General features: G+C 38.3%; 1 protein-coding gene across 2 annotated transcripts in view; it reads left to right on the top strand.

Moving 5' to 3' along the window:
- Positions 1-8301, top strand: part of st8sia6 (ST8 alpha-N-acetyl-neuraminide alpha-2,8-sialyltransferase 6) — a 28557-nt gene extending 20256 nt beyond the window's left edge. Inside the window, exons 2-7 of one of the 2 annotated variants that reach the window (XM_079627977.1) lie at positions 2450-2521; positions 2744-2824; positions 3093-3237; positions 3326-3438; positions 3521-3613; positions 6204-8301. In XM_079627977.1, coding sequence (XP_079484103.1) covers positions 2450-2521; positions 2744-2824; positions 3093-3237; positions 3326-3438; positions 3521-3613; positions 6204-6684 — 985 coding nt within the window. In that variant the 3' untranslated portion in view covers positions 6685-8301. The remainder of the gene's footprint in view (positions 1-2449; positions 2522-2743; positions 2825-3092; positions 3238-3325; positions 3439-3520; positions 3614-6203) is intronic. The other variant, XM_079627978.1, reaches the window with a different exon arrangement.
- Positions 8302-15327: the final 7026 nt, after the last annotated feature.

Below are 15327 nucleotides of genomic sequence, written 5' to 3' on the forward strand. Positions count from 1 at the left end.
AGAAGGCGTTTTTGCATTAGGTGGAGATAATGGCAAATGGCACTCGCTGTTTACAAAAACTTCCAGCGGTTAACGTGAATGATGTTAACAATATTGTGAGGCAGTTAGCTGTCAAACCTAAGAGTAAGAAAGAGAAGGGCTTTAAATTATACATTTCGAGCTACATCGACAACTTTTAGGGTGAGAGTTCTCTCATATCATGCAAAATCCGGCTAACGAATCAGTTTCTAATATCGTTGTCTCCGTTGCTGAGAAAATGAATTTTATTAAAGTTTTGCCACTAGTACACTTCGTTATAGAAAGCGCTTTGGGGAAGTAAAGGCGCTGGCTGAGATTCTACCGGAAATACGTCAGCAGCGTTCGTGCATAGAGCCTATTATGTATATCTATGGTAGAAACTAACTATTAGTATTGTTAGGGGAGGGGGCAGCGTCAGTAGCTCCAGTGCGTCATCAAGTAGGGGGTTGTCATCGAGCATTAATGATGTCATGAACTTGGAGTAACTTCTTTTAATAAATCATTTGAGATCGAATTAATACAATAATGTTTGCTGCAAATTACAGACATGGCACATTTTTCGCAGTTATTTTGCTTTATTTTCAGATTCAGAGACAGCATTTAGGCCACGGCCACACCCACACCGGGGGTGGGCTCCAACCATCTCCATTGACTTTGTATTATGTGAAGCTGCTTCCTTTTCATTTTTGATTTACAACAAAAAACAAAAGCGTCTAAAAGCTGCTATGTGACAGGGTGTACTGCAAACAAGCTAAAAAAAAAAAAAAAGTGGATACAGGCAATAAGACGTGAAGCATCAGCAAGAAGTATGGATAAATTGTGGGATCCTGAGACTCAGTATGCATTAAAATATACATTACGTGTGCAGTAAACATTGTCACTGGTTAGTCGAATATCCAAATGTCAGTTTTATATATTAGATACATTTCTGTAAGCTAAGCTATCACTATCGCCGATTACGTTCCCCTCCAGTGGGCGTAATTAAAAATTATACATTGCGCTCGTTCTCAATTGCCTGTATCCTCTTTTATGTCTTTAAACACTATTTTTTTGGGCTCGACCGCTAATAAAAACTTAGATAACTGTAACAGAGTCAGGGGTGTGCCAACTGCCACAAAGAGGCCTCAAAGATGTTACCAGCAGTAGCAGCACCACTGCTCTGGATGTACCGGCAGATGGAGGCGTAAAAATGAAGTGACGTGATGAGGTCAAAAGTTCAGTTTTTAATCCAATAAGTGCATCTGGTATTTACAGTGAAAATCCAAAAAGAAAACTAAACAAATACAAATAAAATAAACTGTTCAAAGTTATCTGCACACAACTTTGGCTATGCCAATAAATTGACCCAAAACAGAGCAATAACTTGTACAACCACTCACTCTACGAGCCTCCAACAACACTGAGGCGCCTTCTTAAAAAGGCTAAGCCCCTCCTATCTGGACCAAACCATTTGGTAATTAAAGATAATAAAGGAATTTAAGCAAGACCAAACTAAATAGATTTAACAGTAACAAAGATAGAAACTGTTAGAATAATACCAACATATATAAACATTAAAAACAAAACAAACTAAATTAATTATTAACGTTAAACAATGTTTAACAAAGAATCAAACAGAACCCCAATCTCCCCCTCACACATGAGAACAATTAACTGTGCCTACTATTGGCGGGAAAGAGGTATTCAAAAATGGTGGCAGTTACAGGTTTTGTCTGTTTGGTAAAGTAAAATGTTCCAGTACGCAAGTATGACAATTTATTATTATGCAAGTGGTTAATTGAAAACAAATAAACATTTAACATGGTTACCGGTCTTGAGTTCTTAACAATACATAAATCAACAAAGAGAAATGAATAACTCAGTAAACGTTAAACCAAAGAAAAAGGACATGGAGAGGACAGGTACAACACGCAACAATACACGTTAACTGATGTTAAAATATGCACAAAAAAGATAGTGTGTTAATATGTTAGTGTGAAAAGTATGCATGTATGCATGTTCTCAGTCCACTGTGATTATAAGAGGCTTTTCCAAAATAAGAGTCTCTAGTCACAGAGCCTCACTGTGACAATAACGAAGGAACTTGCGACCATACTTTGATGCTTTTGGGAAACGCACCCCAGTTCAGTGAATAAATTAATGAATGACAAACACATAAAGGCAGTCTACCATTACATTTTTGGAGCCATGGTGTGCCGACTTTTTTTCCTTTTTTATCTAAATGTATTCCTCCAATTCCAATTATGAGTGACATTTGCGGGTATTATTATACGACAATACTTTGAATTCCCACTTAAATATTTCAGTGGTTTTGTTTGTTAATTTTCTGCTTTTAATGAGCCACTGAACAATATTTGGACCATGAATATTCAATAACTTATGAGCGATCATTTTTGGTTTGTAAAAATGTTAAATCTATTTTTCTTCGTAGTAATGTAAGCCCTAATCCTTCATCTAAGATTCCTCAAAAAGTCTCAGATACACAGTCTTGCAAGGGATGCAAGTAAGTATGCAAACCTGCTTATTACACATTACAGCACATAACATCTTTTTTCATGGCAAACACCAAAAGTAAACACCTTCAGATGAGATATTTCATATTTTATCATTTATCATTTTTTAATATTTTATCATTTCATATTTATTGACTGTTCATGTTTACATGTTACATAAATTAAACCAGATCATATATTTTAAGATGTTTGTATGTGTATTTAATTTTCAGAGAGAATGTATTCATGTCCAAAGCACTGGGGAACTACTCTAACAGATGGAAAAAAAATGAGGCAAACTTTAAAAGATTCAGGTAAAACCGTAGCCCAGAGCAGACCATGAGCTGTTCTTATAAAGATTAAACTTAGACATATGTGGCAAAGCTTTGTTTTTGGATGAAAGTAAAAGTACCATTCTGTTGATTATGGATCATATATAAACCAGTTTTTAAATAGACAAATACACTACAGAAAATCATTACTTCAAGGCATAGTTCACTTAAAAATGAACTAACAAATGTTCTATTCCTTTAAGGTTAGATTTTATGTCTTACATCAGACTCAGTGTCTTTTTCCTTCCAGGTCATTGCTGAGTGGCAAATGCCATGCTGTGTCAAAGGCTGTTGTCACACAGAATAACACCCCACTTGGGTCAAATATTATCTATGATGGGGAGAGGAGAAAGCCAATACAGGTGACACAAGCCCTGTTCAACATCTTGGCTAAGGTAATGTATACGCATTCAAACATTGGATGAATTACAGTTTCTCCGATGATTTTGCAGTTACATTGTGTGCGGGTCTTTTTTTTTTTAGGAGCAGCCCTTTGGAAATGCTACATGGGAGTCATGTGCCGTGGTGGGGAATGGTGGTATTTTGACCAATAGCAGCTGTGGAAAGGAAATTGATTCTGCCCAGTTTGTCATTAGGTCTGTATCAGATCAAATCATGTGACCTATTGCCTAGATAAATAATTAACCTAATTAACCTCTGTCCACCCCTGCATTTTAGATGCAACCTTCCACCACTGGATAACAGATATGAGAAAGATGTAGGCAACAAAACCAACCTGGTGACTGCAAATCCCAGCATCCTCCATGAGAAGTGAGTTTGTGTGTGATAAATGTCCATTGAAGGCAAGTTGTTAGGAACCCACGTGCAGCTTTATTCCAAATAAATACTAATCAATAAACAATCACTTATTGACAAGACACATTAACTAAATTATAAAATTAGCAACAGTACAGGGAACAAAACTAGACAAGAGAAACACAATAGGCTTGTTCGACTTGGACCGGCACTGCACAGACCGATCGGTTTATGACATCAAAGTACCGCGAGAGCGATTCAAAAGCATGAGGAGCCGTCTACTCTCTATTAGTGATGGTAATTTCAAAACACTTTTTCATGAAGCTTCGAAACCTTTACGAATCTTTTGTTCTGAATCAGTGGTCCGGAACGTGTATCAAACTGCCAGAGACACGTGATTTCAGTAAAGGCTTCATTACATCATAACTGTTTCTCCATGTTGTAGACAACAAATCCTTTTTCTTGCCACTACAAACAAACATTTTGGAAGGAAAATTCTAAATATAAATGGAATCAGTACATAACATGCATAATATTAAAGATGAACAAAAAAAGTGCTTTTTGCCATCGCGGCTATTTAATTACAACAAACGGGCAAATACCGGTCTATATGGGTTCACGAAACCAATCAGGCTTTGAGTCAGTACTGTGAATACCACTGTATGTACACGGAGATATATCACAACTTATAGGACAGTTTCTGACTGCTAAAATTCTCTTCTCGTTCAACTTGCCTCTGTCAGAGAGTGACGGATGATCACGCGCACGCTCCACTGAAAGTCTCTCTTCATTTGCATAAAGTTAAACGGATCTCAACTTTGTCGCGACGCCAGACACACCCGATCAGGACGCCAACGGCTGCGATCGCGCGTGTCGCCGGAAAACGCCCACTCCCCATTGAAATAAATGGTAACGTGTCACTTGTAGTGTGACCGCCGCTTTCCACGAAGCCTCGATCTGCCCACCCCTACTCTCTATTCACTCTCGTGGTACTTTTATGTCATTCACTGATCGGTCTGTGCAGGGCCGGTTCAAGTCAAACAAGCCTAAGGACTAATGACTAACAAGAAACACCTGTCAACAATCAAGACAATAAACCAATCATAAAACAGACCAGAGAAACACATGAACTGAACAACCAATCAGAACATGACACATGAACAGGGGAAGTACATGACAGGATCACACGAGGGGAAAAGTGAATCACATGACATGACCAGGAACTAAGATTATGAGAATTACAAAATAAAAGACATGAAAATATAATATTGAAACAAAACAGCACCTATTGTTTCTTTGCCACCCACCTTAAAATGCCAAAAGAAGAAGAAGAAACTGCAAAACAGACATGACATTGTGGCTGTGAGTTTGGCTTTAGTGACAAATAAGTTGTCAAACTGTTTTGCCACTGGAATAAAAGCTGAGCGATATATCAGATACAGTTTGTCGCATGTGTATTATTCTGCTGATGTGGATGGAACATGGTGCTAAAAGATTTTCCTATTCTTCTTTTTTTCTTACACATTCTGTGAGTCGGTTCTTTACAATTAATCAAAAACATATAAAGCGACCAATGTAGTTGGATAAATGACTCAAATGAGTTGGTTTTCATTAGTCAATCAAACATAGACTACAACTTTGAGATCAGTGTCACTGGTGAGAAAAGTACCACAAAAGTAATGCAAGACTTCACTTTCCAAATGACTTTCATTACATACATTTCTTTCCCAAAAACGTAACTAACTCAATTAGTTACTTTTTTTAGCGAGTAATGCAATATTGTTACGCATTTCTTTTGAAAGAACCTTTCCCCAACATGGGCATCCTAACTTGCCCACATTGAGCCCATCAAAGTGCCCACTCTGACCTCATGCCCATATGATGCCCATATAATTCAATAAATCCAATGTTGGGCCCACATAGATCACTGGTGTAACGTGGGAGCAGGGACGAGGCAGAGAGAGAGAGAGACTTCAGACGCAAGCACAAGATTATTAGAGAAACATACAGGTAAATGCAGAATAATCCAAGAACAAGAGTATAATCCACACAGAGAAGAAAGGAGGTTTCAATAGACTGGTTAAAAAGGGGCTGACGAGGGACAGGTTTCAGGGATTAGTCATGGGAACTATAATGAGGATAACTATGGTGACAAACAAGGCAGGCAAGACAACAAGGGAAACAGGAACCAAACACAGGAAGTGAGCAAGGAAACAATGGTAACCAACTGAGTATACACTTCAACATAAAAGACCTTACAAAAACACAAGACACAAAACCAGGATCATGACAGCTGGGATTGTTTGTTTAGTGTGGTTGTGATATAGTTAAGGCCAATTATCAGATTCCATTTATGCTGCCTCCAGAAAGACTGAGAAAGTAATTAAAAATCTCTGTAAAAAACTAATTTTTCAAGAATAATTAAAAATGTATGTAGGCCTATTATTGATATTGTTTTATAATTTGTCAATGGATTTGCATTTATTTTTCCCACAAATATTTATTCCTGAAAAGTACTAAATGTATTGCTAATGGGAGTGGTATCATTGAGTGGAATATTTAAGTGAAACACACTCAGGCTTTTCTTTATCCTCATCTGTTACAGGTACAGTAGTCTGATGGAGCGCCGTCGTCCATTTGTTGAAAGCCTTCGTCCTTATGGACATGCCTTAATGCTGCTGCCAGCATTCTCTTACGGTCACAACACGGCTGTATCCCTGCGTGCCTTTTACACACTGGAGGACTTTGGCAGCAATGGCCCGCTGCCTGTTTTCCTGAATCCAGAATATTTGAGAAGTTTGTCAAAGTTTTGGCGTGAGCGAGGCCTTAACTCGGTTCGTCCTAGCACAGGAATAATCATGGCCAGCTTAGCACTAGAAATCTGTGCTAACGTCCACTTGTACGGTTTTTGGCCTTTCAGTAAACATTTAAATGACAGTCGACGGATCACCAACCATTACTATGATGATCGGCAGAGCAAGAAGAATGTGCATTCCATGCCGGCCGAGTTCGAACATTTATTGAAACTCCACAAGCAAGGTGTGGTTCGCATACACCTGGGGGATTGTCAACCCACACACAGGTAAAACACGAGAACTAGGCTGCAAACTAGGCCTTGCCTGTAATGTACATTGGTGTGTGTACTGTAATCCCCCACAGAATACTTCTCCATTTAATTAAGAACTACAACAGGCCACCTGGATGAGTGTCTGGAAGGACACAGCTGTGAATGTAATTGTGCACTGAATCTATATTGTTTATAATGCTGTGTGCACACTTACTCAAAGAAGAAGCCATGACCATGCACAACAAATTCATCTTTTTTAAGTTAATTTGAGATCATCTTGCACACAAAAATAGCTGACATTGAATGTACTGATTAGCGTTGGTATACTGTGAAAGAATTGAATTAGGAAAATGACTCCTAGAGCAGCACCCCTAAACACTCCTTAAGTGGTCTTGCCTTAGTCAGCCTTTAATGTGCTCGCTATCGGTGCTTCTGCAGCTCTGTTGCATTCATCACATGTGCCAGTCTTTCCTCTTTAGCATTTATTAGCAGTGAATGTGAATTTGATCTCAGGTGTGGAGAAATAGCTGTAATAGCAGCACTGTATTTAACTCTAGACTTTGATTCTAGGACTAAGATCTCAGCTAAGAGATTGCAGAAATGTCTGGTTGTTTGGAAGCATAATGTCACTATCACAGTGTGAAACAATAAGAAGCATGGATGTGGTTAGTGTAACTCAGAGTAAGAAACTAGAGGTGTAAAAGCTGAAAATAGGGGCAAATTTCAATGTGCCAATTCTAAATGCCCTATCTGAGTATGACATTACTCTTACAGCAATCACTGTTATGTAATTAAATAAATAAATAATTAATTTAAAATGTCAATTTCAGTTCAAATGCAAATTCTTGGTGCAGTTTATGCTTAGACATGTTCAGATTTCTCTGTTTCTATTAATTATTTAATTGACAAATGAAAAAGTAACCATCAGTAATTAAAGGGATTGTTTGCCTAATAAAGTGTTTTTTTTTTTTTTTACTCACCCTCATGTTCAAAACGTGTGTGATTTTCTTTCCTTTGCCTTAAAACCCGTATCTCAGATTTATTTCAGCCAGTAGGTTTGTGTGAATTACAGACCACAAATTTTCTTTTTGTTCACTGAAAACTCGTTTTGATGGATTCATGAGAAATGTGGCAATGTCCAATTTATGAACAAATCATAATTTTTTGTTAGATTCTAGTGTACAAAATTGTTTTGTCAGTCAGCCAGTTGATCCAGTTCACAAAACAGTTTGAATCATTCATAAATCAAACGGATTCAGTTCCCATGTTTATCTCACAAACTCACTGATTCATTTTCAGCAGTTAAAGTGTGGGTAACATGGGGTAAGATTCCCCCTGGGGCAAGATAATCCCCTCACCTTAATTTTTTCTCCTGACCATAGGACGGCAAAAAAATCTCATCTCAGCAATTTTAATGAACGGCTATGCTATTTTGACTATTTTGACACTTTCAATGACATTGTATTACTGAATACCCCCAAGTCCAAGTGACATATTGTGACTTGTGTTATAATTTTTTTTAATTGAATACTTATTGGAATTAATTAATTAATTAAAAATGTAAAATTTCCACGAATTAGATGTACATTTCAGACATCTTTGCTTTCATTAAAACCTATAGGTTAATTGAGTGATTTAATTTGCTTTGTTTCTATTATGTAGGGGTGAAACGATATTCAAACTGAACCGTAAAACCGCGATACACCACCCACCCGATACTCTCATGCCCAAACGCGCCCCGTCCAGCCAAGCCCTAGCCCATTGTTGAGAAAACAAAATTTCCCTCCTTGATATTTGATTATTAATTAGGGGTGTAACGGCACACATTCGTCCCGCAAATTTTTCCGTCAAGTCACCTTCATTTATATAGCTTTTAACAATATGGACTTTTTGTTAAACTTAACTTATGGGCGTGTAGTCTTTCTTTACAAATTGACCTAAAAAATGTCTTGTCTGGCCTTAAAATGTTTAAATACAGAATTATTTATCCCTTCCGAGTAGCCATGTGAACCGGAACTATTTTGACAACATTTTATGTTCAGAGGTAAAGGGAAGTAGAAGGGGGCCTTCACAAGGGAGAGACTAGTTGACACTTCAGGACTGCGTTGTCATCATGTCCAGGCGCAGGTCCTTCATCAGATCGAATATTAGCGTAGACGCCATTCTTCTTATGATGTAACGAGTACATCAGGATTTATGGGGAGTTTTCCCGGTTCCGGGATCTATGCAGCCTAACATTGAATTCTAGAAGTTTATAATATGTTATGTGTATGCTAGGTCAAAAGATGTGTTTTTAGTCTAGATTTGAACTGACAGAGTGTCTACTTCCCGGACAATGTTAGGAAGACTGTTCCAGAGTTTTGGTGCTAAATAGGAAAAGGATCTCCCGCCAGCAGTCGATTTTGATATTCTAGGTATCAACTGGACAGACTTTTGAGATCACAATAGACGTGAAGGACTATAATGCGTTAAGAGCTTGCTCAAGTACTGGGGAGATAAATCATTTAGTGCTTTGTATTCTTTGTACCAGTGCAGTTCTATGGTGCAGATTGCACACGCAAGAGAGCCCTGCACATCTGGGCGGGAGCTGTTAGCACAAGCAAGGCAGTTAGCGGAGGCCGGAGCGGGAGAAAAGGAGGCGAGTGACGAGGAGGAGGAATTCGCCAATGGACTTGTAGTTGAGGATCACGGTGATGATGATAGTGATGAATATCACTAGAGATGTTGTTCATTTTGTATCACATGATTGCAGTTGTTTTACAGGGTAGCCTTCATTCTTTCTTGTTGATGTGTTTCGGGCAACAAGTTCATAGGCTCGATGGATATTACCGGTAACTTGTATTGTTCAGCCCATGACTGTCACATCGTTTAGTTTTTTTATGCTGCCAATAATCTAAAGGGTTATAGTTTTATATATGTATCATATAGGCTATATGTAACATCGTTATGTATATTCACCCTGTGCTGCCTGCAATATACATTTAGTTTTACATTAATTTACAGAAATCAGCTGGTTGAATGAAAATTGCTGATGTTATCGGATTTTCAGGTGATATTCTCAATTCATTCAGTTAAAAAGTCCGCGTGAACCGGAAGTTGCAAACGACTTTTCTCAAGTGTTGTGACGCATTTCCGAGTGAAACGGAATATTGAACAGAGGGCAGGGTTTTACTTTAGCGCTCCTCCTCTCCATCTCTCGCCCATAGCAGAGTAACGGTTTGAGGGGAGTGGTTAAGCGTTTAAGCAACCCAAGCCGTCAAACCTATGTCATCAGAAAAATAACCATTCCAGACCCGGAAGTAACTTTTCAGACTTTGATTAAAGATAACTTCGGCAAACAATTTTTTTCTGTGTATTAACTTGCACGGATTAATTGTTCACCACAAGACTAGTAATATCCGCTAACAAAGTAAATAGGGTCAATTTTGATTTCATGCCGACTTTAAAGGTACAATATGCAATATTTTACAACAACAACAGCGTAGCTTTATGACGATGTGAAGGAGCGTGGAATGATGGGAACTGTCTTATTTAATTCCACTGTAGATGTAAATCAGTCAGACGGGAATCGAAAAATCATGTTCATGGATGAGATAAAGTTCTATTTTTATAAATGTTGCGTTTAATGACATGCTTTTATTTCATTAAAATGAATTAACTGCAAGAAAAGTAAGGTTTAATACTAAATTGGTTATCATAGATGTATTTGTCAAATTCATTGTTGTGATAACGCTGCGCAGTTTTACGTGTTCTAAACCATTGTTGTAAAAGTACATTCGAATATACCCACATCATTTGCCAAAAGACTGATTCATCTTTATGTATAACACATGCTATATTTATTTACTTGGCCATAAACACCAGACGTGATAAACAATGTCAATAAACTAAACACAAGCCTAAAGCAATAATACTTTCCTTACATAAACATAACTATTATCGAATGCTACATTTGGAATATATAAAATTGACTCGTACGTTTATGGGACTTGTCTTTGTCGACAGAACCAGCTGCAATTGGTAAAGAATAATTGTGTTCCATAACGCCTGCACAAAACAAGCTAACGTTTGTTGCTTGATAAACGCTACAACTACAACAACTTCCGCATTTGTCTAGGACTCCACGCAGTACAAGCGGAAACCGAGGGTGACGCGATATGCCGCCACTGACTGGCGACTCCCAGCTCACCCCTGCTTACACGCTCCGTTTCCTTGTTTAAAATCGCAATTTTCTCACGATTTAAAAATAGTTGGAAACATTTGGGATATTGTAAGTAATCAACTTAACAAAATAACACTGGCCTTGTGATTTTTGGATTTTTAATGCAAATTGTACCTTTAACGGACTCTCTGAGATAAAGTGAATTCAGACTGCAGACTCAGCAACGATTGTATTTAATTGTACAGTACAATCATAACATAGTACAGACATTATCTTAATTCCATAATGTCCTTAAACATAACAATATTGCCTTTTATCTATCAGTCTTTTTCGTTATCTACATGTCTATTAAAATCACCAACAAGTCAAGCCAACAATTAGGACTTTATCTGCAGCCAGTACAGAAAATTAGCAAATTCTTTGATAAAGTCTGTATGGTGCCCTGGTGGCCTGTATACAGTAGCCAGCACAAATCTCAAACGTGATTTATCATTTACATTAGCTTGTGTTACATTAAGTACCAACACTTCAAAAGAATTATATTTGAAATAAGACTTCTCAGTAATTCTGAAGATACTACTATAAATTACAGCAACACCTCCCCCTTTGACTTTCAGACCATGTTTATAACAATAATCTTGGGGGGTGGACTCATTTAAAGTAATGTAATCGTCTGGTTTTAGTTAGGTTTCTGTCAAACACAGAGGTTATAATCTGTGATTATATCATTAACAATAAGTGCTTTTGAAGTAAGGGACCGAATATTCAGCTACCCAAGCTTTATCATTTGTTAATTTGTATTATATCTGTTTTTAATTTGTTGAACATCAATAAAAATAGATTTTTGTATTTCCTAATTCGGGGAACAGACACAGTCTCTATATGATGACATCTAGGTGAAAGAGTCTCTATGTGATAGGATTTATCTGACCTCAGTGACGTGACAGCTAGCAGACGGTCGGTTTAGCCAGTCTGTCTGCTTCCTGACCTGAGCCCCAATTCATGTTTGAGCTCTAAGACTATGTGCCATATTTTCAACAGGTCAGGTTTGCCCCAAAAACTTTTCCAATTGTATATTATTTTGCGGACACCACTTAGACAGCCAGCCATTGAATGAGGACAGTCTACTAAGTATCTCATCACTCCGGCGAACAGGAAGGGGGCCAGAGCAAATGACAGTGCCTGACATCGTACTTGCGAGTTCACACACCTCTTTAACGTTAATTTTAGTAATCTCCGACAGGCGAAGTCGAACATCTTTAGTGCCGATGTGAATAATAATCTAAGAGAATTTACAATTAGCATTAGCCAGCACTTTTAAATTTGCTTTGATATCAGGCTCTCTGGCTACCGGCAAACATGTGGCTGGTGTCTCTATTTTCACGTTCCGTGTAATAGAATCACCAATAACTAGGGCACTTTCAACAGGATTCTCAGTGGGTGTTTCACTGAGTGGGGAGAATCTATTTGTTATGGTAATCGGAACGGAAGAGCGGTGTTTTGTCCCGCGACTACAGCTCCTCACGGTCACCAATTTGCCTGCTGCACGGGCTCTACAGCTCGTCACGTCCAAAGCAGTATCTAAAGCCCTTGCATTCTTACTATCCTCGATTAAAGTGTGGATGCGTGTCTCTAGTTCTGAAATCCTCTCCGTCAGCCTGACTATCTCCCTGCATTTATCACATGAAAAGCCCTCTGTGCTGACAGAGAAGGCTATGCTACACATGTGACACTAAGTGTAAGTGACAAAAACAGGAGAAGACATTACTCACCGTGTTTGTTGACTGATCCTACTTTACCACAGTTGTTTGATAGACTTAGATAAAAAGCGCAAGCGTTCTGTTCAAAGTGACCAAAAGTAAACCACAGTCCCACAGCTCTGGCACTAGCGGCATTATCTTCACCAGAAGGAAAGCCTATTTTCTCCTCCTGGGCCAACGACTCGACAACGCATCCCCGGCCAAGCGTCAACCTGCCCAGTACATGAACTGCCCTTATCGAGAGAAATAAGAGAAATAAGGGAAACAAGGCTAGTGAGATACTAGCGTGTTGTGCTAGCGATAACGATTTAGATAGCATATAGCATAGTCTTATTGAGGGCATGTTCTCATTCGAACGGACAATACGGCGGTGGTGGTGTATATCAATTGCCAGGGAGGTGTGTTGCAGACGCTGACAGAACGCTTTCTCCTATATGGGCAGATGAGCGATTTCTCTCGATAAGGGCAGTTCATGTACTGGGCAGGTTGACGCTTGGCCGGGGATGCGTTGTCGAGTCGTTGGCCCAGGAGGAGAAAATAGGCTTTCCTTCTGGTGAAGATAATGCCGCTAGTGCCAGAGCTGTGGGACTGTGGTTTACTTTTGGTCACTTTGAACAGAACGTCATTCAACAAGACGCTCAGAACACAGATTTATTTTGATATATTTACTGTATAGGCAGCCACGTTTTCTTGAAAGCCCAGTTTGCCAGTGGTGAAGTCGCCCTTTAAAAGCGCATTGGTGGGAATGGTTTAAGTGAATAACAGCTTAAATGTATGTTTGTTACTCAAAGCTATGACTTACAAAGACATCATATAGTGCATGAGTCATATGGACTACTTTTATTATACTTTCACAGTCAATTGAAAGCAGCAGTCTCATGTTCTTTTTGATAATCTACTAGTTGCTTCTTTCCTTGTAATTATAACACTGTAAAAAAATGTTTACCTCCCCAAGTCAAAATATTCTAGTGACTGGTTACATCTAAGTTTTTTAATTGGCCCAAGTGAAATTTTGTACAATAAATTGAATTAGTTCTTGCAATAGTCTGTTAAAATTGGCTCAATAAGAAATAATATGTCAGACTAATTGAAAAATTTAGATGTTATCAGTCACTAGAAAATTTTGACTTGGGGATGTATTTTTTTTTTTACAATGAATGAATGAGGCACAAAAAGAGAAAAAAGAGTTTAGACATGATTAAATTATGACATAATTAAACATTTTAGGTGAACTTCTTTAAATCATTAGCACACACACCTTTCAAACGCAGATTTATTAGAGTCAGTTCATTTGGTTCTTAATTGGCTTAAAAGGAGTACAAAGTGAACTCCTACTGACTCTTTCCATTCAGGGACAGTCTGATGACAGTAAGTTGGCCAGTAGAAAGGCTTTTCGCACTCACTGGAGCTTCTTCTGATAGGACAGCTTGGCAATTTGTGCCTTCTGAAATTCCTCTGCATGTGAATTAAAAGTAGGTGTCGACAGATGGGCCCCTATAATCAAACTACAAAGTCCATTCTCTTGAAAAGGTTGGTACTGGTAGTGATCTACATCTGTTTTGGAAGGAAATGAGAGTAGCAAAGTTCAATTTAATGTGATGATGAGCCTGACTCAAAAGACAATGAACTATATGTTTTCATGAAAACAAGCAGTACTAAACTACCATATACTGTTGGCAGCTGATAAATCTCTTGGTTTTCATTATTTGTTAAATGAATACATGTAAATGCACATTATGCACAAAACTAACAAAAATAATCATTAACAAAATGTTTAAAGTGATAGTTCATCTGAAAATGAAAATATTGTTACACACCCCCTCGTCTTTCCAAACCTATGACATTCTTTATTCTGTGGAACACAAAATAATATTGTTTGAAGAACGCTGTCCAAAACACTTTTAAAACTTTTTGTGTTTCACAGAAGAAAGTAATTTTTGGGCGAACTATCCCTTTAATATTTGGATCTGTGTCCTGACCCCTCAATACCTCTAACTGCGCAACGCTGCCATGAATGTCAAAATATTGTTCTTGTGCAAAACTTTCCCTAGATTAACATTTAATGTAAACATTTAATTTACAATTAATTTATTTGGGTTGTAAATTATGCTTTGGCCGACTCAAGTAGGGCCTAAATTCTCACAGTTTTAAATTGCTGACGGTCTATGGAAACTATGGAAAAGCTCCTTCTGTACATTTGGTGTGTAAATGTTACTGTTAGGGCAAGTGTAAGATCTGTCTCCTTCCTCCTTCCAATATTATCTCTCTTCCTGATGCTTGTTCTGTTGTCCATATTTTCATTTGCAGTCAATTGGCTGGGGAGTCCCGCGGCCCTAAGAGGATAGTGGTTTGTAGAACGGATGGATGGATGGCCGGGGAGTACACTTTTGTTGTTCTAAACGTTCTGCAAGCTGTTCCGCACACACTCAGGGGATTCCGCTCATGTTGGCAAGAGGTTTTTTTTTTGCATATGTGTTACACCCTTTTAAGGGAAAGACATTCCCTCATTTGACATTACTGTGCCCCCCTCCCCCCATGATCTTTTAATGGTTCACAGGCCAATCTGATGGCTTATGGAATCCCTTCTGAGAGAAACCTGCTTTGACAAATACGGAGAAACAGTTGATGTTCTGGACATGAGTTAGAGCGACAAACGTGGCTCGCCCCCGCACAAATACATCATCTGTCAAAGATAGGGATGAATAATAGGTTGACCCCTTCACGAACCATCAAAAATATT

This window comes from Phoxinus phoxinus, assembly GCF_949152265.1.
Source record: "Phoxinus phoxinus genome assembly, chromosome: 1".
In the NCBI taxonomy this organism is placed as follows: Eukaryota; Metazoa; Chordata; class Actinopteri; order Cypriniformes; family Leuciscidae; genus Phoxinus; species Phoxinus phoxinus.